Source organism: Zeus faber (genome assembly GCF_960531495.2).
Source record: "Zeus faber genome assembly, chromosome: 17".
In the NCBI taxonomy this organism is placed as follows: domain Eukaryota; kingdom Metazoa; phylum Chordata; class Actinopteri; order Zeiformes; family Zeidae; genus Zeus; species Zeus faber.
In genome coordinates, this window is record NC_137204.1 from 26,920,844 (window position 1) to 26,946,753 (window position 25,910).

Sequence of the window (25,910 nt, forward strand, 5' to 3'; positions counted from 1 at the left end):
GTGGGGGGGCCCCGCCGGGGAGAGACGGGGGTCCTTCACCGGGGCCTCCGCCTTGTGTCCGTGGGTGACAGAGCGGGTGGCGTCGTGAGTCACCAACCGCAACCCCGACACCAGATACCAATGGAGACAGTGTGGGAGACAGTGTGGGACGCACGGTCAACGACCGCTATGCCGCAAGAGTGTGTTCCAGTACTCAGCCCCATCCCCCCCCCGGTGATGCCGGGAAGCGGCTCAGAGACGGAGCAGTACGCAGGGGGGGGGACTCAACATCATAATAAACAGTCCTGTAAATCCGTCCCCTCCCACTCCGTCCACCAACCCGGTGCCGGATGCCGACAGAGATGAAGGGCGGAGACGTCCAACGGCCAGGGAGCGCGGAAGCCGGCGCTTTGCCGAACACCAATTTTTCAGGGGCAGAGGAGCAGCCGGGGGGGGGGGGTGGGGGGGGGTGTTTCTGTCAGCTGCTGGGTAGGTATTAAAATAAAAACACGGAGCCAAAACGGAATGGGCCGCTGGGGTGGGAGGTGGACGCCCCTCCTCGGCCCGGGCGGACGCACGGCGCACGCGGGGACGCTCGTCTAGACGCTCTTTACTGGCTTAACCGGACGATGGCTGGCGGACCCGCTGAGAAGATGACAGATGGTGTGCAGGTAATCCAATCAGAGGAGGGGGGCGGGGCCTGGTGGGGCGGGGGGCATAAACGCAGGAAAGCAAATGGAAGGAAAGTTGAAAGAGATGGAGATTTGTGGCTTGTGATGGACTCGGGTTCGCCACCGCGACTCCATAGAAATGACTTTTCCGGGAGAGAGAGAGAGAAAGAGAGAGAGAGAGAGGGATAGAGAGAGAGGGAGAGAGGGAGAGAGATACGCAGCGGAGCAGTGAGACGCTCCTTCCCCCCGGACTGGATCTGTCTGTCTATCCGTCTGTCTGTCTGTCTGTTTGCCGTCTCTCTCTCTCTCTCTCTCTCTCTCTCTCTCTCTTTCCAGAGTTGGAAAAGGTGCTAGGATGTATGGGATGAATGGATGGATGGATGATTGATGGATGGATGATTGATGGAAGGAACTCATCATCAGGAACGCCTGCATCAACTCCCATGAACTGACCTCATCAGTGTTGACACCAGCAGAGACGAGAAACATTGAAAGTTATAAAGTTATAAAGTAATTAAGATATACAGTTGTAAAGCTATAAAATTATAAAGTTATAAAGTTATAAAGTAATAAAGCTATACAGTTATAAATGTATAAAGCTATAAAGTTATACAGTTATACAGTTGTAACATTATAAAGTTATACCGTTGTAAAGATATAAAGTTATAAAGTCATACAGTTGTAAAGTTATAAAGTAATAAAATTATACAGTTGTACAGTGATAAAGTTATAAAGTAATAAAGTAATAAAGTTATAAAGTTATAAGGTTATATAGTTATAAAGTTGTAAAGTTGCAAAGATGTAAAGATAAACTGTTATACAGCTATAAAGTTATACAGTTATACCGTTGTAAAGTTATTCGGTTATAAAGTCATACAGTTGTAAAGTTATAAAGTAATACAGGAATAAAGTTATACAGTTGTACAATTATGAAGTTATAAGGTAATAAAGTTATACAGTTGTAAAATTGTAAAAGTATAAAGTATTAAAGTTTTGAGGTAATAAAGCTACAAAGTTATAAAGTTATACATTAATAAAGTTGTGACGTTAAAAAGTTATAAAGTTGTACAGTTATAGCGTTGTAAAGTTATAAAGTTATACTATACTATAAAGTTATATTCAGCTGTAAAGTAATGTAATTATAAAGTTATAAAGCTACACAGTTGTAAAGTTATACAGCTATACAGTTGTACAGTTATACAGTTATAATCTTACAAAGTTGTACAGTTATAAAGTTGTAAAGTTATACAGCTACACTGCTGTTAAGTTTTACAGTTATACTGTTATATAGTTATAAAGTTATGAAGTTAAAAAGTTGTAAAGTTATACAGTTATAAAGTTATAAAATGTTATAAATAACCTTCCTGGTCCCTGTGAGCAACGTGCAAGTTGTGGAGGGAAAAAAAAGACAAACCATGATCCATCAAAACAAACAGGAAACATGATATGCAAAACATCATAAGATAAAACAACACAAACAATGAGACTTTATTACTGCAAGAGGCAGGAGTCACATCAGCAAGAAAACTGTCTGTCTGTCTGTCTGTCTGTCTGTCTGTCTATCCCAATATGACCGTGTCAGTTCCTCTACAGTACAAGTTGTCTATATGTATGTATGTATGTGTATATATATGTCTGTATGTATGTATGTATGTATGTATGTATGTATGTATGTATGTATGTATGTATGTATGTATGTATGTATGTATGTATGTATGTATGTATGTATGTATATGTATGTATGTATGTATGTATGTATGTATGTATATGTATGTATGTATGTATGTATGTATGTATGTATGTATGCATAAGTTAATGATTAAGCATTAAGTGAAGAATTAATAAAGAATTAAGAAATTATGATTTGTTTTCTATAAAAAAATATATATGAAGTTAATCATTGATTCAATTTGTTTGTTTGTTTGTTGAAATGTAATTGAATTGTAATGCAAATGTAATTCCCCATGAGCTGACAGGGTGGAACCCCTCAGGTGACCTTGCAGGACAGTAACACTTTAAACCCGTGTGGAATCAAAAGGTTTTCTGCACCAAACCAGGGAGTGCGGGTTCTCTTCTGTGTTATATCACCTGGGTTATGTATCAGGACCTCATCATCATCATCATCATCATCATCATCATCATCACCAACATCATCATCGTCATCATCATGTGGGCAGGTGGCAGGAGCGAAAAAAGCAACAAACAGGATAATCATGGCATAATGCTAATGTGCCATCCCATAATAATAGCTGATAACAAGCTGTCTGTGAGCAGTAAACGCTCGTCTAAACCCCGTGACCTCTGGCGCAGACAGATGGAGAGCAGGAATAACTCGGTGATCTCCTCCCGATGCGTGAACCACAACGCTCGCGTCGACTGCACGACTGCCATGCTATTCACGTTGCCATGGCAGCGGTGCTCAACGGGTGGCTCCCGATCCAAGAAAAGGGTTGAGGGCCGTTTTGAGTTGGCCGCAGGGCATATTAATTTAAAAAAAAATCTGAAAATAAATAATAATAATATATATTTTATAATTATTTTTTTATTTTTATTTATATATTGTTTCCCTCATGTATTTAGTTATTTTCAAGTGTACAGAATTGCAGATGCTGGGCTTTTATTTTCAAATACTGTTTCCAACTGCATGGCGAACAAGTCATGACCAAAGAAAATCAGACTTAAACAGTATATATATATATATATATATATATATATATATATATATATATATATATATATATATATATATATATATATATATACTGGCAGCGGGGCGAGTCCCCGTCGTTGTGTAATCATGGGTTCTCGGTCCCCACGTCGGACGCTCTGCCCATCACAGCGCAGCGAGCAGATGGCGCGGAGGGCCTTAAATAAACATCAGTTCACGCTCGTTATCGTCTTGAGCTTCACCGCCACCACCACCGCCCCGACACGCCACGCCACGCCACGCCCGGCTCGGCGCCGGCCGAGATGAGAGTGTCGAAATGTGACAGGGGGGAGTGATGAGGGAGGGAAGCGAACGCATCTAGTCCTGAAAAGGAAGAAGAGAGAGCGAGAGAGAGAGAGAAAAGGGAGTCCACTCTACCTCTACTCCACCTTCACTTCACGCCACCTCCACGTTACCCGCCTGCGTCCACCCTCCCTCTCCTCCCTTCCTGCCCGACCTCTATTCTACATCCGCTCCACCTCCCTCTGCTTCCCCTCTACTCTGCCCTCCTCGCCTCCACCTCCCTCCGACTCACGGGTGCGGGAGGGGGTCGAACCCAGGGGGCGATGTGAAATAAAATAAAGCAAAATCGATTGATGGTCGATAAACTGCTGCTCCAGCATCCCCGACCGACGGACGTGTAGCTGTGTGCGCGCGCGTACGGCATTATGTGCACGAGCACGCACCTCCAAAAACACAAAGGTACACGCATGCACGCTTGCAGAAACACACACACACACGCACACACGCACACACACACACACACACACACACACACACACACACACACACACACACACACACACACACACACACACACACACACACACACACACACACACACACACACACACACCCCGCCCCGGCGGCAGGCGAGGGGGCATTAGCCCGGTGTCGGCTCGTCTATCGAGCGATAAGCTGCGTCCTGATCCCGCTGTGTCCCGAGGAGTGGAACTAAATGTTCGTAATGTTTGTGTGCAGCCCTCTGCCAAATAAACCGCGCCGTAGATGGATGGCAGGTTAACCCTTTCCTGGGCGGAGGCCCCGGCCGCAGCCCCAGGGGGGAAGTGAGAGAGTGAGAGAGAGAGAGAAACTGGATGTGACAGTACAAGGGAGAAGGACACGCCCCTTGGTCAGAGGATTAGGGTAAGCGGTGCCGCTCGCTCCGAAAGCCTTAAATCCACCAGCGATGTTCCGTATCGGTGTCTCGTGGAAAACCGGAGCCTGTGTCGATGTTCAGTAAAAGTCGTCTCGTAAATCTTCCCACTCTGGACCAAGTTTAATTTCTGGTAAAACGCCGGTACAGCTGTGAATGGAAGTGTGTGTGAACGGAAGCAGGAACATTTCCGGGACAAGCACGTAAAGCAGGGGTGGAATCCGAATACCGGCAAAGCACAAATACTGGGTTTTTACGAATATTTATTTTGCAGAAATATCTGAAAAACGATTTGTTTTCGGGATGAAAAAAAAAAACATTGTGAAAGAAGCGAGTCCGATCCGAGCCGTGGAGCTCGGCTGCAAATACGTGAAACTGAAACGCGTGCGGTCTCCACGGAGAAGGGTCTTTATGTTCTTACGTTTTATTCTTGTTCTTCTTAAATGCCGCTCAGACCCTAGATGTGTCGTTTACAGTTCGGGGGTGCGGTGCAGGGACATCTGGTACAAGTGCTTGGCTCCACCCACCGGCCGCACCGGAGGCGGAGGGAGTGAGCGGACAGGGAGATGGAGAACGGGTGGAGAAGGTTCCTTCTCCGGAGGCAGAGGGCGGAGGACAGGTTGAAAATGATCACATTGATTTAATAACATTGGGTTGAGGGTTATTGTGTCCGGGGACGGGGGCTCTGTACCCGCTCCGTCAGCGGAGGGAAGAGTCCGCGGGGCGGGGCCACGGGGAGGTGGAAACCGACGCGCTGGTCCCTGAGAGCCAAAATAAAAAAACGTCTGTCCATTGCCGACAGATTGTCCAAACAAGCGCATCTACGCTGGACATAACGTACTAACCCAAACCCATTACGTAATGTGTACGTAACAGTCATCTAATGTGGGAACAGACGGAACTTCTACAGAAAGGAGACCAATGTGGGAATGATACCGACTGCCTTTGATATTTTTTACGCAGCAATTTTATGGATTCCATGTGGGAAAGAGGCTTAAGACAGAGAAGGAGCCAAATGTGGGGGTGGGTGTGAAAATTGAATGTGACTGAATGCGGTGTAGTTCAGTCGGTTATTTCGGGTGATTGAGAAAATGATTCCCAGAACTTCCAATTATAGTAAAAAATAAAAAAATAAAAACTAGAATGGAAGTTCTATTCGACTAAGAGTAACATCTGGGGGATGGAAACAAGGTACATAGCAGGTGGTTTGTATCATGTCCACATTTTGGTCTTTCTGTTGGGTTTCTCCATGTCACCCGAGGAGAGGAGAAACATCCGTCAACAAGACTGAGGACATCCCTCAACAAGACTGAGGACATCCCTCAACAAGACTGAGGACATCCCTCAACAAGACTGAGGACATCCCTCAATAAGACTGAGGACATCCCTCAACAAGACTGAGGACATCCGTCAACAAGACTGAGGACATTCCTCAATAAGACTGAGGACATCCCTCAACAAGACTGAGGACATCCCTCAACAAGACTGAGGACATCCCTCAATAAGACTGAGGACATCCCTCAACAAGACTGAGGACATCCGTCAACAAGACTGAGGACATTCCTCAATAAGACTGAGGACATCCCTCAACAAGACTGAGGACATTCCTCAATAAGACTGAGGACATCCCTCAACAAGACTGAGGACATCCGTCAACAAGACTGAGGACATCCATCAAGCAGCAAATCTTATCGACGTGATACAGGAAACGTCTGAGCAGCTCAACCGCACCACATGTGATTCAAGGAGTAAAGGGCTTGTGACGCCACGCCACCGAGTCGCTGGTTTTGACGTCCACTGCTCTCTCTCTCTCTCTCTCTTTCTCTCTCTCTCTTCCGTCCCGATTTGGGATTAACGCTGCGTCAGTCAATTAACTCAATGTCAGTGACTGTAATGGACTGGCGGACACGATGCGTTTGTTGCGCTCCGTCACACCGCGTCCCCCACGCCACGGTCCCATTGACCGGGCTGCCGGCGTCCGCACACGTTAAAGGTCAACTTTCTGCTACAGTTCCCCTGCCAAACCCCCACCCCAGTGGATAATCCAGAGGTGGAGCAAGTTTTCGGGGGGGTTGGCGAAGGACAAAACCGAGGGTGTGTGTGTTTGTGTGTGTGCATTGAGGTGGAAGGGGGGATCAGAAAGATTGAAAAAACAAATAAACAGAAGGGTCTCCATCTTTTGGACGGAGGGGCGTTCTCTGCAGGCGCAAACTGCTACCCCCCCAATTCCTACACCCAAACTGCTACCCCCCCCAATTCCTACCCCCAAACTGCTAGCTCCCAATTCCACAATGGTGTGGTAAGAGGGGGGAGTGCTTGCTATGAATCTCTCTCACCGGCTCCAATCTGCTTCCTCCTCGGCAAGAGAGCAGCGCTCAGTCCCAACAAGACATTTCCATTAGCCGCTGCATTACCACCGCCCCACCTCAGAACCGCCGTCCCTCCGAGGAGAAGCACATGAGAGCCAGTGAACATCGCCCCACCACCCCCACCCTCCTGACATCCCAGCATGCACTGAGCCTTCGCATTAGCAACACTCGGGTGGGCATGTTGCTGGGTGGCGGAGACATGTGACATTGAGAGGTCACGGCTCAAGCCAAAGAGCCGCTGTCCCAAAACTCAGCCCGAACCATTTTCACCCCTTGCCCCGAACCGAACCGAACCGACCCAACCCCACCCCGATACCAACCCCCGTCCATTTCCATCACCCCCACCCTACAACTCCAGAGACCTGGTCTGCCCTCCCCAGAAGCGGAGGGGGGGTTCCCGGGGGCGTGGGTGGGCAGGCTGGGCAGGCTGGGGTATGTCTGAGGCGGCAGGTGCTTTTTAGCTCTGAACTCCCACTTCATGAGATCAGCTTCGGTGACATTCGGATCAAGCACTCACTCCGGCTGCCTCTCCCTCCCTCCCTCCCTCCCCCGCCTCCCCCACAAGCCCACCCCGCAGAGACGGCTATAATGCCAAGCGTGTCGAATCGCTTTAGCATCAAAATACCGCAAGTCCCCCATCCCCTCCCCTTCGCCTGGGCTCCATCCCTCACCAACCAACTCTTCCTCCCCATCCCTGGCTGCCTGGCTTCCTCCACCCCCTTGTTCCCCCATCGAGAGAGGGGGGCGGGGTCACAGAATCGGATGATCTGTGCCTGCCGCCGCCCTTCACATTCCCGTCCACGAGAGCGGAGGCAACGGACCGCAGCGAGAGAACGGGACGGACCGGAACCGGCCGTGTTGGCGGGGCCGGGACACCTGAGCGGCCCCCCGAACACTTACCGAGCACAGCCCAGCGAGTAAACAAGACGAGGGCCGGCGTCGGCACGCACAGCCACCTCCGCCGCCACATTGTGGAACCGGCGGGCCAGGATCGCCCAGCCAAAAACGTCGGGTGGAATAACGCGATCGGAGTCCGACGCGGCCAACGCGCCGAGCAAACAAACTCCCAGTGTTTCCACCTCGTTTCCCCCTCTTCTTTGGCAGGTTCTCAAAGGGAGACGAGGAGTGACAACCAACAATGGATGTCTCGAAATAGAGGGGGATGAGGACAAGGGGGGGGGGGAGGCGGCGAGGGGACGGGTGGTTACAACACAGAGAACATTTTGTTGTCACTGGCAGAGACACTGACAGGCCCCAAATGACTTCAATCTGCTGCGACCCAACACGAGCCAAAAAAACTTGCAATTCCTGCACTTCTTTGTGTTATTTATTCTGTTATTATTATCACTTTTTTTTTTTATTCCATCATCATTAAGCAGAGCTCACTCTTGTCCAAAGCAAACTTACAACTACCTCCACCTCCCGAGCCACCGCCCTGAACCGCTGCTACCGCTCGGCTGTTCAACGGCTCAACAAAGGAAAACATGTTCTACGTTCAACGCTCAACTGGATCCGGAAGAAAATAAAAGACTGATAAATAACTCATGGGAATCGGCTCCTTCCCTTTGGCCTCGCCTCGTCCACGGATCCGTGACGGAATCCTCCTGTACTCCATCATCTCATTGAAATGAGGAAAAAAGGGGGAAAAGAAAGGGGGAACCCGAACCGATGACATTTGTATAAATCAGGACTGTGGATATACAGTGTATCGTTTTTATTCTACTTTGACCACCGTCCTAAGGGAGGGAGTCCATTACTCAGGATCTCCAGTGTCTGGCTGCTTTCATGGCACTTAACTATTTTATTTTAATTGTTTTTTCTAGTTTATTGACTTGACTTCTCTTGAACATCATCATCAATCATCGTCCCCCACTTCCCGGCCGCAGTGGTTTTTTCCTTTTTTCCCCGACTCTGCTTGTTTGTTACAATAAGTCTTCAGCCGCCGCTGGCTGGAGGACGGATGTGGATGTGACCCGGGGAGAAATACCAGCGTTTCCCACAGGTCTGAGATATACTTGTGGTGGTTGCCCGGCGGGAGGGGTCGTGGGGTAGACTACCGACACCAGTTATAGATTTCCAACATTCCGACACGACTTTTCCCGAGTTCCCGTGAACGCAGCATCACTTCCGGCTTTGGCGCGCTTTCTAACCAGAGGGGCTTCCCAACCTTTTTATTATTAGTGTCTACCTGTTACGCACAGAGGAAAATAAATACATAAAGTAAGTACAAGTACTACAATAAAAGAGTACTAGGGTCACACCGAAAAAAAAAGTACCCCTGTGTTTCGAGAATAAACTCAAATTCTGCCCCCGACTTCGGGACCGAAGAGCAGAGCGAGTCGCACCACGGCTACTGCATCGCGGCAACTGCACCGCGGCAACTGCACCGCGGCAACTGCACCGCGGCCGCCCCGGCACCTTTAAGCAGCATGTACAGCGCGGGAGGGAAGATAAATAATAGATTGATAAATAGATAAGTTGACGACCCGGCGAGGGAGCACCTCCACCCGCACTGCAGTCGCCCACAACCATTACGCAGCAGACAGTACAGCACGGGGAGGGAAAATAAATAATATAGATAAATAGATAATAAATAAACACATCTACAATAAAAACACATTGTGCGCTCGCTTGTTTTTGATTTGACATTGCTCTGTTCGGGCTCTGCCAAATAAATTAAAACAAATAAATAAATTAAAAAACACAGGCTAAACAGGGCAGCCCCGCCCGCCTTCTCACGGCCCGGTGGCAAATGCCGCCGCGGCCCGGCACCGGTCCTCGGCCCGGTGGTTAGGAACCCCTGTCCTTACATAATACCAGGGAACGGGTCCACTAGTTAATTGGACGGATGAAAAAATAAAAATAAAAAATGCTAAAATGGGTCGTCAAATATGCTTTTGGCGGCCGTTAATTTACCTGGGCGACCCGCCCAAGTAAAGTCTATGTGCGGGAAACGCTGGACACCAATGGAAAACTTTTGCAGAGTTCGCTTTCTCTTGGTCTGGGAAGTGCAATGCAAAGAACATCTATGTCTCTCGAGCTGTCACACTAAATACATAATCGCCGAATTGCGACTGTTTGGGATAAATCACGATAATTCTGTAAAACCGTTAGACTCGAGAATTTCAAACCACTGTGAGGAATGTTGCAAATACCAAATAAAAAGCACGTTTGGTGCGTACCCAAGCCAGATCAATACATGGGTCTTCTTCAGGAGGTGGATGAGCGTTATAACGTCATTTATGCCCGATATGCCGATACCAATTATTTATCCTGTGCATAGAATCACACGTTGAATATTTTGGATATTTCTAAATACATATTTGGCTATTTCTGTTCTATATTTTGGGATATTTCTGTAAATTTGGCAAATTTTTTGTTAATTTATTTGATTGTTGATTATATATTTTTTGTTTGTTAATATATATATATATATATATTTAAACTTTTTAAATTTTCAGGAATTTTTGGCCATCTCTGTATATTTAGCAATTTTTATTATTAATATTTTAACTAAATGGCTAACATTTACTGTACTTTTTCTTTCACTTTTGATCCAATGACCTCCCCCTGAAAGGAAAATGTACTCGGGGGGGACTAAAACCGATTCCGACTCCGATTGTTCTGCCATGGGAGGCTTACGCCATGATAGCCGATGGAATGAAGCGGTAGAGAAAAACACACCGTTCATTCTGGGGGGTGGGGTTAGAGTCTGCAAAATTTGTATGACAATTAAGTGCAAATGATGTCTCTACCGGTCAGACGGAGAAAAAACACTGGTGGAAGAGATAAGGAGTCGCCGAAGGAGTCGAGCTCAGATATCTAGGTTACGATGTACATATTCATTTAAATGTATTCATTTAAATTCATGGCTTTCATCAGTTTTGATTAACATAGCCCCATAACATGGGGCCAGGAAGAAAAAAAATAAAAACAGAGCGAGAGAGAGAGAGAGAGAGAGCCAGAACATGCTTATTCATCTTTAATTGATGTTAATAAAAAATGCAGGGTTCCTTTTCCCCTCGCTCCACATCCCCAAAAGCACACACATCCTATCCTGGATCTCACTGGAGGGGGTCGGGATCCACTCCGAGGGGAGTTGGAAAAACCGGCGCCAAGAAAAAAAATAAAATAAATGTAAATCAAACCCTGGGTTCAGCTCGGCGAGAATAAACGATCGTCGAAACAGGTCTGAAGCAAAGCAACCGGCGTCGATTTAGAAACGATGATGGTGACGACGAACCGCCTTCCGACGAGGACGCGAGTGGGGGTTGAAACAGAGAGGTGGAGGGTTCACGGGATGAAGCCCCTTCAAATTTGGACTCGTCATGGGATCTCCACGCCGCCGCTCGGTCGGGTTTGGGATCCGGACACGGCTGACACCAATAATATGTGTGTGCCGGGGAGGTTTGGGAGGCTCTTTTTTGGTTTTTTTTTCCTGAGGGAGGTCACGACTGCTCTCTCTCTCTCTCTCTCTCTCACTCTCCTTCTCCCTCTCTCTCTCTCTCACTCTCTCTCCCTCTCTCTCTCCCTCTCTCTCTCCCTTTCTCTCTCTCTCTCCCTTTCTCTCTCTCTCTCTCTCTCTCCCTTTCTCTCTCTCTCCCTCTCTCTCTCTCTCTCTCTCTCTCATTCAGTTCAAAGAGATGAGTTGTTGGCAGGGGAAACCTACGATACGTTTACATTGCCAAAGCAAATGGAATAGAAAAATATATGATGCCAAACGAACAAAATCTGAGAATTAACAACAATTTACAGAAATAAAAAAATTAATAAAAATAACAATCATAAAATTAAATAAAAAACATATATATATACACACACACACATACAATGAGTGAAGGTAAAAAGCTAAAAATACAAATGATCATTAAAAATGACGTTTATACATATACAGATAAGTAAAGAAAAGCTCAAGTCAAAACAGATGAGCAGAAATGCTGCAGTTAAAAAAACACACGTAAATACACAAAATAAAAGGCAAAGCAAATGGAGAACAATAAAGAAAAACATAAACGTCATATCAAAACAGAAATGAAAAAAAAAAAGTAATAATTGCCGTCCAAAATAAAATATATACATATACAGATACGTGAAAACAACCCAAAACTAAATAGAAATTTGTAACATTGGTGGTTTTTTTTCTTCAATAAATAAATTAATAATAATAAAAAATAAAATATATATATAAATATAAATATAAATATATATATTTATATATATATATATATATATATATATATATATATATATATATACTATATATATATTCTTTTTTTCTCTGGCTCTCCCCTGCACTGGAGCTGCAACAATGAGATAGCGTTTCAGTGTGATGGCGCTGCTGGGGATTAGCGGCTCAGAGAGTTATCAGAGGCTTAGTCGCTGTGATTCCTCCTGAATGTCGCTCTGTGCTCTCAGCAGAACGGAGCCCACCACGTCAGCTCCACCCAAACCGGGCACGGGGGAGTCCAGGGAACACGGAGCGCGGCGGGGGAGGGGGGGGGGAGCTCGGCCCCATAAGTTCCCAAGTCCCAGGGGCCCCACAGAACTCCAGGGTTTGGAACGGTTCCTCCTCCAGCAGGGACGGCTGGTGCCGTCCGGGCCTGTTATGAGTTGTGTTGCGTCGCCCCTGAAGCAGCGACTCTGAAATGTTCCCCGGGGCGCCCGAGCGCCAGAACTTCTCCAACGCGTACAACTGTGCGTGTCGCCACCGCGGCCCGCCGGAAACGAGTCGGGGGTCTGGAGTCACCGCGGCAAGGGGGCGAATCCTCCGACTCCCGGACCGAAATAAACAACCGAACTCAATTAGTTCGAGGCAAGAAAAGAGTCCAAAGCGTTCGGCACAAATTCACGTTGATTGTGATCGATTTGCACTTTGCCTTCCACCAAAGTAAACACTTTTGAAAGAATGTAAGAAGAAGAAAAAAAAAAGATGCTTGTGAGAATTCCGCTGGCGGCTCGGAGTCGAACCGACCCTTCCCAGGAAGCCCCCCCCCTGTTCACCGCGCCTCGCGCCCGGCGAAACGAGAGCCACAGCGCGCCGGACCGACGGAACGACTCCTTTTTTTCCACCGAGCGACTCGTCGAGAACCCGATCCCGAAAAAGGGCGGAACCTTCCGTGGCCGCCAGAGTGAAGCTTTGCTGTGATGAGCACGGAGCCGCTGTCCTGCAGGAAACGACCGGTTGCGTGAATTGGCGCAGCCTGGCGGTTTGGACCTTGCAACACAAGACCTCGTTTTAGAACTAGACGGCGGTTGAAAAACCACTGCAGTGGGCGACAGCGTTGGTGTTATTATTAATGTTAGTTATGTTATGTTATTATTAATGTTAGTTATGTTATGTTATTATTAATGTTAGTTCATGTTCACTTTACGGAACCATCATCGCGGGCGCCGCAATTATTCAGAGGTCGCAAAAAAATATAAATAAAAAAAGAGGAAGAACTGGAAGCCACGTTGGATGAGAGGAAGCAGCCAAAACTCTTAAACGTCAACGTGACATTCAGTGGGATGGAACAGAGGTTACTTTTGAGCGCTCACCTTAAATCGCCATGGCAACGCCAAATCGCCTCAAACAAGGAGGCAGCCGCGGATTTGAAAACAGAAAAACTAGAAATGAGTCAAATGAGCGCTGAGCATCAGGGTTTGGGTGCAGTTTCATCGCCCCCCCGGCCCCCCCACGGTGACATCACGACGCCCCCCCTCCTCCTCCTCCTCCTCCTCCTCCTCCTCCTCCTCCTAACCATGACAGACCCCAGACCCCTGACCTCTGAGCCAGCAGGAGGAAGACAAGAAGAGGAGTAGGAGTAGAAGTGGAGTGGTAGGAGTAGGAGTAAGAGTAGGAGTAGGAGCAGGAGTAGGAGGAGGAGTAGCAGTAGGAGCAGGAGTAGGAGTAGCAGCAGGAGTAGCTGTTGCAGTAGGAGTAGCAGTAGCAGTATCAGTAGGAGTAGCAGCAGCAGTAGGAGTAGCAGTAGCAGTAGAAGTAGCAGTAGCAGTAGCAGTAGGAGTAGCAGTAGAAGTAGCAGTAGCAGTAGCAGTATCAGTAGGAGTAGCAGCAGCAGTAGGAGTAGCAGTAGCAGTAGCAGTAGCAGTAGGAGTAGGAGTAGCAGTATGAGTAGCAGTAGCAGTAGCAGTAGCAGAAGAAGTAGCAGTAGCAGTAGCAGTAGCAGTATGAGTAGCAGTAGGAGTAGCAGTAGCAGTAGAAGTAGCAGTATGAGTAGCAGTAGGAGTAGCAGTAGCAGTAGAAGTAGCAGTAGCAGTAGCAGAAGAAGTAGCAGAAGAAGTAGCAGTAGCAGTAGGAGTAGCAGTAGCAGTAGCAGTAGCAGTAGCAGTAGAAGTAGCAGTAGGAGTAGCAGTAGCAGTAGGAGTAGCAGTAGCAGTAGAAGTAGCAGTAGCAGTAGCAGAAGAAGTAGCAGAAGAAGTAGCAGTAGCAGTAGGAGTAGCAGTAGCAGTAGCAGTAGCAGTAGAAGTAGCAGTAGGAGTAGCAGTAGCAGTAGGAGTAGCAGTAGCAGTAGAAGTAGCAGTAGGATGCCAGGACCGTCTTGGCGTCCTACAGTCCCCTGGCCTCTGACCCAGCAGGAGGAAGAGGAGAGCGCCAGGGACTCGGGTCGGCCAATTAATTAGAGCGAGGGGGGAAACCATGAAACGCACGGGGGTCCATAACGAGCTCCCTCTGCCCGACCCCCTTCACCTCCGTGGGACCCCGGCCTAGGAAATAAATACGAGGAGGCCCCGGGGCCACAACTTTAACCCCCCCCCCCACCAAACCAGCCCTCCATACCCCTGCAGCCCCCGGTCTCATCCCTGCTGTGTGACCACAAGGTCTACCAACACATGCTGTCCTCTCTAAAAGGGTGTTTTACTGACACCACGATGCTCACACACACACACACACACACACACACACACACACACACACACACACACACACACACACACATTCCTTGGACAGAGCCGAGTGCTGCGTCAGTTTACATTTCCCCTGTAGTTCCCCTTCTCGTTCTGGCCCGGTTTCGAGGTGGAGGTGGAGGCGGAGGCGGAGGCGGAGGGAGGCCAGCGGAGGCCTCTTTCCAAGCCCCTCCAAATAGCAAATGGCTCCCAAATTAATTGGCAGGATTTGCGAGGCAGCGAGATAATTGCGCGGTGCCGTAATGAAGTGGGCCGTGGGGCCGCGGCGTGCGCTAATAGGGCTCGGCTGCGGAGTAATTGCTGCTCATTTAAGCAGAGCAGCGTGAGTAAGGAGCGATTAATCAAAATAAAAAAGGCAAAATAAAAAAAACAAAATAAAAAAAACAAAATAAAAAAACCCTCACCGCACACCTGGAGGGGCGGGGGCCCGCTCGGGATGGGTCGGGTTCGGTGCGGCGAGTTTAACTCCTCCGGCCGACCGTGTCCGTCCGACTCCACCGCTCAGAGGCACTCCCCAAAAAAAACCTTCCTCGAAGTTTAAGCGGAGGTTTGTGACAGAAAGTGGTAAAAAAAAAAAAAAAAGGAGAAGGAAATCGTGGACAGGAAGGTGGAAGTGTAAAGGAAGTGAAGTCCAGGAGGGAGAGAAATGTGAAATAATACTCAAAAAAAATACAAATAATCCACAAAGCAGTCGTTAAAGAAATCCCCCCCGCAAATACCCCAATACACAATAGAAAATCCCCATACACCCCAGGAAAAACGGTTCTTTCTAATCCCCCCGAAATATCGCAATATCCAAAAAAAAACAACCTCCCAACCATCCCCGAAAAACTATTTTGAAAATCCCCACAATATCACGACGTCCGGGAAACAACAGCCCCGAAGATACAAGCGTCAACAACACGCTCACGCAGTCAGGGGAGCGATAAAGAGACAACAAAAATAAATCACAATGTGCTCATAGACGCTCGCTCATGAAACCTCTTAAAAAAGGGGGCGGAGCGGCGGCGGCGGCGGCAACAATCGCCCCCCAGCCAAACGCCCCCTCTCCTGCCCCCCTCCCCCCCCCCCCGTTTTTCCCCTCCCCCTCTTCCTCCCCCTCTTCCTCCCCCTCTTCCAGGCAGAGTCGGTCGTGTCACTCGGACGCTCCGACCAAACGCAGACCATATGTTGGCCTGGGCGCTGGCGGAGCCCACCGCGCTGTGTGGGGGGAAGGCGGGGGGGGGGGCGGGGCGGCTGAGTTCATCAGGAAAAAATTAGCCCGCCGCCCGCCGCCGCGCTCCCATTGGCCGGTGGCGCGGCACCGCTCCGGTCTGAGGGCACCCCCCAGACATTCCTGCGGATAATCTTTTCCATTCCTGCGCTCGCGGCGCGGCGCGGACGGACCCGGGCGCGAGCACAAGGGACGCCATTGTGAGCGACTTCTGAGAAGGAGCCGAGTTTCAGCGCTCGCTCGCTCTGCCGCTCGCTCTGCCGCTCGCTCTGCCGCTCGCTCTGCCGCTCGCTCTGCCGCTCGCTCTGCCGCTCGCTCTGCCGCTCGCTCGCCTCGGAGACCACACTTCCCAAAAAAGAAAAGGAAAGAAAAGAAAAAAAGAAAAAGAAAAGTCAAAGAAAAATAAAATTAAAAATAAAAGTAAACAAATGTAAATAAAAGTTAAAATACAAGTAAATAAAAGTAAATAAAAGTAAATGAAAGTAAAAATAAAAGTAAAAATAAAAGTAAATAAAAGTAAATACAAGTAAAAATAAAAGTACAAATAAAAGTAAAAATAAAAGTAAATAAAAGTAAAAAGGTATTTTTTCATTTGTGACTTCACATAAAAAGGATAAAAAAAACATTTTTTCTGCAGAAAAAATGTGAGGCCCCAAGAAACACTACTATATCTCTACTACACTACTATTACTGCTACTATACTATTACTATACTACTACTATACTACTACTACTACTACACTACTATTACTACTACTATACTATACTACTATTCTATACTACTATACTACTAATACACTACTATACTATTACCACTACCACTACAATACTACAACCTTTAGATTACTAGATGACCAGCTCTTCCTCCTGAGCCACCAGACCCCAGACCCATACTAGGACCACTACAAGCTTTCTCACGGCCCCTCTCCCACTTCCAGTAAAGGACGATTGTTTTCTCGGACGCCACCGAAACATCGTTGAAGAAGCCGCTGAAAGCGGAGTTTGACCACATGAGAGCAGCGCCGCAGAGCTCAGCGCCGTGGACGCCTTCCCACGTCGCAGGACAGAGCTCCGCAGCGCCTGCTCATTGTGGGGCTTGAGGTCGGGTGGGAGGCCCCCGGGAGGCCCCGAGGCCACGGGTTGGCTCACAATCACACACGCACACACACACACACACACACACACACGCACACATACACACACACACGCACACACACACACACAGGAGCCACGGTGCGCTTATAGAAACACACGTTCCGGAATTAGTTAAATAATAGACAGACACACAGACAGGCAACCAGATAGATAGACAGACAGACAGACAGACACACACACACAAACACACACACACACACACAAACACACACACACACACACACACACACACACACACACAGAGGAGCCACGGTGCGTTTATAGAAACACACGTTCCGGAATTAGTTAAATAATAGACAGATAGACAGATGGATACATCACAAATCAAATACAATATAGAGAAATTGGAAACAGACAAAAAAACGAAAAATAAACAATTAACAATACTAAAAATAATAATAAACAAAAATTGCAATATAGACCTAAAAAATGAACGCTCCAAAGATTTGGCAATATACAACAAACATAAAAATGAACAAATAAAGAATTGGCAATATAAAGTAACCTAATGAGAAGCAATAGCCCATAAATCTAAACCTGCAAAATAGAATAATAAGCAATGAAATAAACAAAAGAAAATTAACAATGAAAAGGAAAAAAATTGCAACATACAACAAAAATAACTAAATTGGCAATATAAAATAACCTAATGACGATCAATAACCGACTCGTCCACGGAAAAGAGGAAACACGGGGGGCAGTGGGTCCTCACTTTGACTCCATTATATACATACACTGACGATAGACAGACAGACAGACAGACAGACAGACAGACAGACAGACAGACGGACGGACGGACAGACAATTTCTTCCCATTTGCAACTAGCCTCATCAGCAAAGGTAAATTGGATGGGTACATCCATACGTTAGATTAATGCACATCCTCACTCTTCTGGACCATCAGCCGTGACCATTGCTGATACTGTAACACTTCACACTGGGCATTTGCATATTACTGCAAACTGTACAGCTTTATTGAAATTTAAAAATACATTTTGAAAAGCCTCACTTTACATATTCCTGTATATTTACAGATTGTTTTCAACACCAAGACAAATTCCTTGTACGTGTTAACTTACTTGGCAATAAAGTCGATTCTGATTCTGAGCTAGACATAGAGACGGACGGGCTTAGTACGGCTTAGTACTTGTTTTTTTTTTGAATTTGTGAACTTAGTGCAGATACAGTACTACCACAGAGGATTATGGAAGTACTACCCTAACTTATGTATTTATTACGATCTGCTCCGCTGCAGTAGGAAACGGAGTTAATTAAATACATCCGCGATAAAAAGACGCTGTTTTTATTTGCTTTGTTTGGGGGCGCAGCTCCGATCAGTTTTTCCCCCCGGTCTGTATTTGAGGCAGGCTTTTAATTTGTTGGTGTAGACCATGCCCCGGCTATATCAAACACACCTAAAAATAAACAATTAACAATAAATATGAACCTAAAAATGGACAAAAAGGCCATAAAATGAAGATAAAAAAAAAAAAAGAAAAAATTGGTGAAATGCAACAACCTAAAAATAAACAATACGTAAAAAAATTAATAAATAAATAAAAACTAAAAAATACATAAATTAATAAATCAAATGCAAATAAATAAACCTGAGAAACAAAGCGTGAGCCGACGTTTACAGGCATTTTTGCGTAGGTTAACCCCTTCACATTCGCAATGAAAGAGCTGCTGTGTTCGAGGGGGGGGGGGGGGGGGGCGCCGCAACAGAGCTCCACTGTACAGATCGGATCAACGTGATCACATGAATTAATGCGATCACATGAATTAACGTGATCGGGGCTGTTTGTGGCATTAAAATAATAACGGTAATCAAATGAGGGAGCGGAGCGGCGGGCGGATCACAAGGCCCTTTGATCGGCTCTGACGGAAGGTGAGCAGCAAAACGGGTTTTAACGAGCGGAGCGTCTGAACATCCTCTTTCATGGGCCGTCCGTCCTAACCCCCCTGCTTTGTTTATTCTTTTTTTCGTCGGGTATAAATGCCTCCGCCGTGCTTCCAATCTCCAGGCCTCGCTTTTCGGCAATTTCCAGACGTCCCCCAAACGAGCGGCGTCCGTCCGCCGCCCAAAACGGCACGACTCAAGTACAAACGAATGCACGCACTGAAGGCAGCGTGCGGCGGAGCGCGCACGCGGTCCCCTGGCGTCCGCTCAAACCTCTGCCGGCCTCGCGCGGCGGCCCGGGCGGGTGGAGATTTGAGGACTCTCTCCAGCTCATTTGATATCTTTTTTTCCGTCACCCTTCATTTTTCGTTCATGTCGCAGTAAATACTACACGGGTCGAATTCCACGTCTGAAAAGCTCCGACCGCCGTCGACGCGCGGGAGCGCAAGTGTCCGGACAACCGAGAACCGACGTATCAACCGTGCACGACGAGATCACACTTAGTAAGCGGCAACAACCAAACCTGAGGTGAGGTCAATTGCAATAGACGGTTAAAATGATCTCCATCTCGAGTTTCCCTTCACGCAGCGTGACGCGGCCGCCTCCCGTCATGGCAAACACGGTAATATCATTTGTAAAACCCTGTGAAATAAAATGTATATATAAAAAAAAAATGGATATGCGCCGCGTATAAGCGGATTCGATGAACGCGAAGCGCTCAGGCAATCCACGCACGACACGAGTGAACCCAGCGGAGGGACGCGAAGGGGACGTCGCTAGGCAACGGGGGTTCTCCAAGGCGTGTTGTTCGACGTGACATCAGCGCAACGTTGGACAACAGCCTCCCGACGAGGCGCCTTTGGGGTTTTGTTTTTTTTTGAGTTTTTTTTTTTAGGTTAAACACATGAATAATTCTCGAGGAGAAGGGGAAAAAAAAAAAAGCTGCGACCGTCGTCGACGCGCGGGAGCGCAAGTGTCCGGACAAAGCGATCGCACCCGTGCGATGATGATGACAACGGCGGTGACGGCGATGACGGTGGTGACGGTGGTGACGGTGGTGACGATGATCCCCGGTGTCGCTGCGCGCGCTCAAGGACGCCGTTGATTTCATCGAGGCATTCACGTCTCGCTCAAAAGGTTCTTTTCATCCCCGGCTCCATCCGGCCTGATATTCATTTCATTGTGTTATTGAATGGGAACGTTGCCTTCCATGATCCATGAATGTCCCTGGAACAATGTCGTTTCCCGAAAGGAACACAGTTTTTCTTGGTCTTAAAACGTTGGCCCCCATCGCACTGCGGTGACGCCCGGCGAAAGGCTGCGGCAGAGTGGTAAGTTTCTCAACAGTGAAGCCTTCACCGGGGTTGTTGCTACGAGCAACTCATATTATGTATGTTTTAAAAGCACAATATTGTGAGCTTCCCCTTTGTCGAAAAAGCGACAAAGCGTCAAAGCGAACCTATCCTTTAATATTGCTCTGATAAATACACGGCAATTTAGAATGAAAGACATTGATTGTCGATTTAAGAGGCTTGCAGATGTCGTCGCAAATGGAGGGCCTCTGGAAGGGGCCTTAGTGTCCCTCCTCGCTCTAAAACACCGGACAAAAAAAACCCTTGATCAAAGGCAAACTGACAAACAAACCTTTGAAAGTACTTAGGTTTGGAAAACAAAGATCTCAAGGTTCTTCTCAAGGTCGATGTATTTCAAGAGATGTTTTTGAATTTTTGCACAAAAATAAGGATAGCCAAGATATACCTATAACTACACAAAACAAAAATGCACGTATGCTTCATTCATTCCAAACAAGACGAGGGTAGTCATACAAATTAACTTAGGTTTCAAGGTCTGGATCTAAGAGAAGATAATGGACCAATGTTCTCCTCCACGCTGGTCGAGAATAACCAGGACACATATAGATAATAATTAAAATAATAATAATAATAATAATAATAATAATTATTATTATTATTATTATTATTATAAATATAGCCCCAGGAAAAAAATATAAAGGGTCCAGATTAGTTGTGTGAGGTACATATTATTGTATTATTATCATATTGAATGTGAATCACTTACTTTTGTCGTTTAGAGAGCATTAGATTAATTCCATTCACAACTTCTGACCCTCGTTTGTCGAACGACTCTTTTTACCCAGCGACACGTCAAGGGACGGATCTCAAAAAAAGGGTCAAAGCTCTCACTCATGTCTTCGCTTTTGGCGTGAAACCAGCAACAGGCAAACACCACCTTAACCACTGAAAAACACACTGGGCTGAACACTAGAGGCCCCAAGAACCAAGAGAGGCCCCAACAACTAAGAGAGGCCCCAACAACCAAGAGAGGCCCCAACAACCACACCACACCAGAGGCCCCAACAACCAAGAAAGACCCCACCAACCACACCACACTAGAGGCCCCGACAATTACACCACACTACAGGCCCCAACAACCAAGAGAGGCCCCAACAACCACACCACACTAGAGACCCCAACACCCACACCACACTAGAGACCCCAACAACCACACCACACTAGAGACCCCAACAACCACACCACACTAGAGACCCCAACAACCACACCACACTAGAGACCCCAACAACATCACCACACTAGAGACCCCAACAACATCACCACACTAGAGACCCCAACAACATCACCACACTAGAGACCCCAACAACATCACCACACTAGAGACCCCAACAACATCACCACACGCTGGCTGAGCACTCATTAAAAAAAAATGAAAAATAAGCTGTATATGTGAAATTTAATGACATGACATTGATAACTTACGTGATCCATATGTGAGCACACTCAGAAGGGCCAAAACAAATCTGCTTTTGATCAATTTCACAATATGTTCCTGCTTTATTCATGAACTGCCACCAAAATATGAAAGGTATTGTAGTTCCATCCTGCTGTTTCATGAAACAGGTGTTTTTTAGTTGTTACTCATTCACATCAAGTGTTTGATCACGTCCCCGGGAAACAAGCTGATAATCTTTACGTTTTCCCCAACGCATCTTAAGCTTTAGTTCTAACTGTTGTTGGCACACACACTGCGTGAGCCACGGCTCGACGGTGACGGCGAACCTGAGCAGCTTGAAAAACAGTCAAAGAAAAAACACTTCCCCCAAATAATTCCAACGGGTTGCGCGTTACCTGTGGAGAGGCGGCGCTGGTGCAGCGGACACATCCCGCTGAAGCAGGAGCAGGCATCCCCAGAGCGCCCCCGCTGGGGAGGGGGAGCCAGCGAGCACTGGGGCTTCAGGAACCCTGCCAGGGGAAACAACCAGAGATATGAGATAAGACGGGATAATAATAATAAAAATAATAATAATAATAATTTAAAAAAAAAAAAAAAAAAAAAAAATAAAATAAAATAATAATAATAATAATAATAATAATAATAATAGCACCTTTGATACACAACATGGAGCTCAACGTGCATGAAATGAGGTTTGAGTCTTATTGACACTTTATCACTTGATCTGTTTATTCTATCGTCTGTCTGTCTGTCTGTCTGTCTATCTAATAGAAGGAAAAGCAATCTATCAAAATGAATTAAATTTAAAAAAAAAAATTCAGATTTGGGTTTGTCAATTAAAAACTCATGATGATCCCTCAGCAAATTATTTTCAATCATTTTTACTCGTCGCGACGAGTTGTTTCGGGCCCTTTTCGATGGACTCCCCCGTCTTTCCTCAGTGTATGATTTCCCTTCAATAATTATTATGAGCCTAATTATTATGAGAATTCACTCCATTCTCAAGTCATTCCCTGACGCCGGCTCAACGTATGATTGTACGATGGAGATGGACACGGATGGAGAGAGGAGGAGGAAGAGAGAAGAAGCTGAAGCTCAAAGGGAGGAGGCTGAGGCGTCCTCAGGACACGGGCACCTCATGGAAGCCCGGTCAGCGCAGGAAGACGACTCCGCAGCTCAGCCCCGACCCCTTCATCCTGCCGACCCGCCCGACCTCTCACATTTAGAGCCGGGGCGGCCGTCCTGCCGTCCTGCCCTCCTTCCTAACCCCCTCCGCTCGGGGGCGGGGTAGAGGGCACCAAAAAAGGAGCCTGCTCCTGCTCCGAGCCGTCCGTATCCCTTCAGTACGGGCTTCAAAAAGTGCAGCTAAAGCTCGGAGCCTGGAGCCCTGGGAGACCAGGGCTAGAGGTGCGGTTTAAAAAAGCCCGAGTCGGAAAGAGGAGGCAGCAGACGCCGATGCTGAGCTCATCCATCAGACCCGGGGGCCCGAAAGACGGCTCAAGGTGCGTCCCATCTGCCCGGGCTTCAAACGCTTCAAAACCCCCGCAAAGCTCTACTTCGCTGTGAGCTCTCCTTTCTGGAGCGGGGGCCCCTGAAAAGAAACGGCCGTTCGGTGCGTTTGCGCCACGTGGGCGCCCCGCGCGGGTACTCGGGGTGCGGGGGACGACTCTATGGGACGGGACCCCCAGAAAAAGAATCCCCTGCTCTGGCAGACATCCACCGGAGCCACTTCGGGCGTCCCTTCAGTGCGGGCCGCAGACGCCTGGAAGTGGCAACCTGCAGCTCAGGCCACCGGACACTGGAGCCAAGACGGAGAGTTGCAACGTGGCAATGCACCGTTATTTCATTTTTTAAAAGTAAAAAACCCATATTTCGTACTTTAGTTAGCTGCTACTTTGAGAAGAAACGGGTTTTGAGTGTATACGCGTTGTGCACGCGCTCCTCGATATGCTGTTGGCGGCGCCCAGAGTGAGGTGCTCCCCATGGGGGTTCGGTGGCGACCGGACCCGGGTACAGGTACCGGTCAAGGTTCGGGGGGCAGAAAATGCCGAATTAGGCTGAGTTACCTTCAGGGTACGGAGGGTTCGGGGGTGGGGGTTGGGGGGTTCTAGAGGGGGCCGTCTCGCTGTCTGTCTTGGGGTCGTGGGGGTCAGTCTCAATGGGGAAGTCATTATCCGGCACCATGGGGCAACTGAGCGGACGAGCCGCCACCCGGCTCCCCACCCCTTCTGCAGAGCCCCTGGACGGAGCAGCCCAAAGCGGGAGGCGGAGAGAGATGGAGGGAGGGAACGGAGCCGATGGAGGACAGGAGGCCCGGGTGTCCGACGCGCACCGTATCCAGACGGAACCGAAAAACGGCACCGACGCCCGATAACATCGCACGGGCCGCCTTGTGACCTTTGGGACATGCCGGCGGATCCCCTTTCACGGAACTAAGAGCGACGTCCAACGGGAGTCTACGCTCCCGTCGCGGTAGACGCGCCCGTCTCCAGCCCCAAAACTGGAAACTCCATTCTGATGGATGAGGGAGGGAGGGAGGGAGGGACCCTGCTCCTCGTCCTCGTCCATCGATCGGCCAGCTCATGCGCGATCCCTCCGCAAATCCTGACTTTTCACTCACTCCTTCCTCACGAGGACCTTTAGAATTTGAACAAACAAACCCGAGCGCCGAGGCGGGGCGGGGTGGATGGGGGGACGGACGGAGGGAGGGAGGGAGGGATGGAGCTCCCGTCGCCGCCTCCCCAGCTCAATAAAAGAGCCTTTTATTATTATTTTTTTCCCCCTCTCCACCACGAAAAACATGTCACTCCAGATGAGCTCAGGAAATGACATTTAAAACAGGCAAAGGGATATTGAATTAGTTCCCCATGATAAGCTGCCTGGATGGGAACGTGTGTGTGTGTGTGTGTGTGTGTGTGTGTGTGTGTGTGTGTGTGTGTGTGTGTGTGTGTGTGTGTGTGTGTGTGGTTTTCCAGAGAGAGATTTTGTGTCAAATGCATTGCTCAATGTTTTGTTTAATATTATGGATGAATCTGCGGACGGGCGAGCCAAAGCAAGTTGGGACAGGAGGAGAGAGAGAGGGGGGGGGGAGGGGGAGAGAGAGAGAGAGAGAGAAAGAGAGAGAGAGAGGGAGAGAGAGAGCGAGAGAGTCCCGAGCAGCAGGGAAATCAAATCAAGCAGGATATTCCAACCGTCCACTCTTAGAGGCGGTAACACGACGGTAAGAACCATTTCAGCGTTTCCCACCAACACCGAACGAGTGGAAACAGAAAATCCCAAATGATGCTGCAGCACAACTTTAAACAGCATTCATATGGTTATGATCATTGTGTGGAGGTGATCTATCATCCATCCTTACATCCATCCATCCATCCATCTATGGAGTCTATCTACATACAAATCTGGTCCATCTTAGCAAACAAATAACTTAGTGAATACACAGCGATAAATTATAATTATATTTATAATGGAATTTATTGAATCACATTGGTATATTCTGTATATTTTCATATATTTTCTCTTTCATATCTTTTGATTGTTTGTGCATATTTAGCAATTTTTTTATTTATATTTTATTGTTACTTGGCTATTTAAAAGATTGTATTTTATTATTTTTGATTTGTAGTTATTATAGTTATTACTATTATTATTATTATTATTATTTGTTTCTGACTGTTCAGCTTTTTCCTTTTAATGCCAATCGTCTGTAGAAACGCAAGTCCTCCAGCAAAACACATGTACATGTTAATGTACCTGGTGAAATAAACAAATTCTGATTGTGATTGTGACTATGATTATGATTTAGATTGTGATTTAGATTGTGACTATGATTGTGATTGAGATTGTAACTTAGATTGTGATTTTGATTGTGATTGTTACTTTGATTGTGATTTAGATTGTGACTGTGATTATGATTATGATTGTGATTGTGACTGTGATTTCGACTTAGATTGTGACTGTGATTTAGATTGGGACTGATTTAGATTGTAATTTAGATTGTGACTGTGATTGTGTTTTAGATTGTGATTTCTATTGTTATTGTGATTTCTATTGTGATTGTGATTCATATTGTGATTCAGATTGTGAT

General features: G+C 47.2%; 1 protein-coding gene across 1 annotated transcript in view; it reads right to left on the reverse strand.

Annotated features, from left to right (window-relative positions):
• Positions 1-25,910, reverse strand: part of rxraa (retinoid X receptor, alpha a) — a gene marked incomplete at its 3' end in the record, with an annotated part of 145,912 nt that overhangs the window by 83,508 nt on the left and 36,494 nt on the right. The window contains exon 2 of the mRNA XM_080018195.1: positions 22,219-22,332. Coding sequence (XP_079874321.1) covers positions 22,219-22,332 — 114 coding nt within the window. The remainder of the gene's footprint in view (positions 1-22,218; positions 22,333-25,910) is intronic.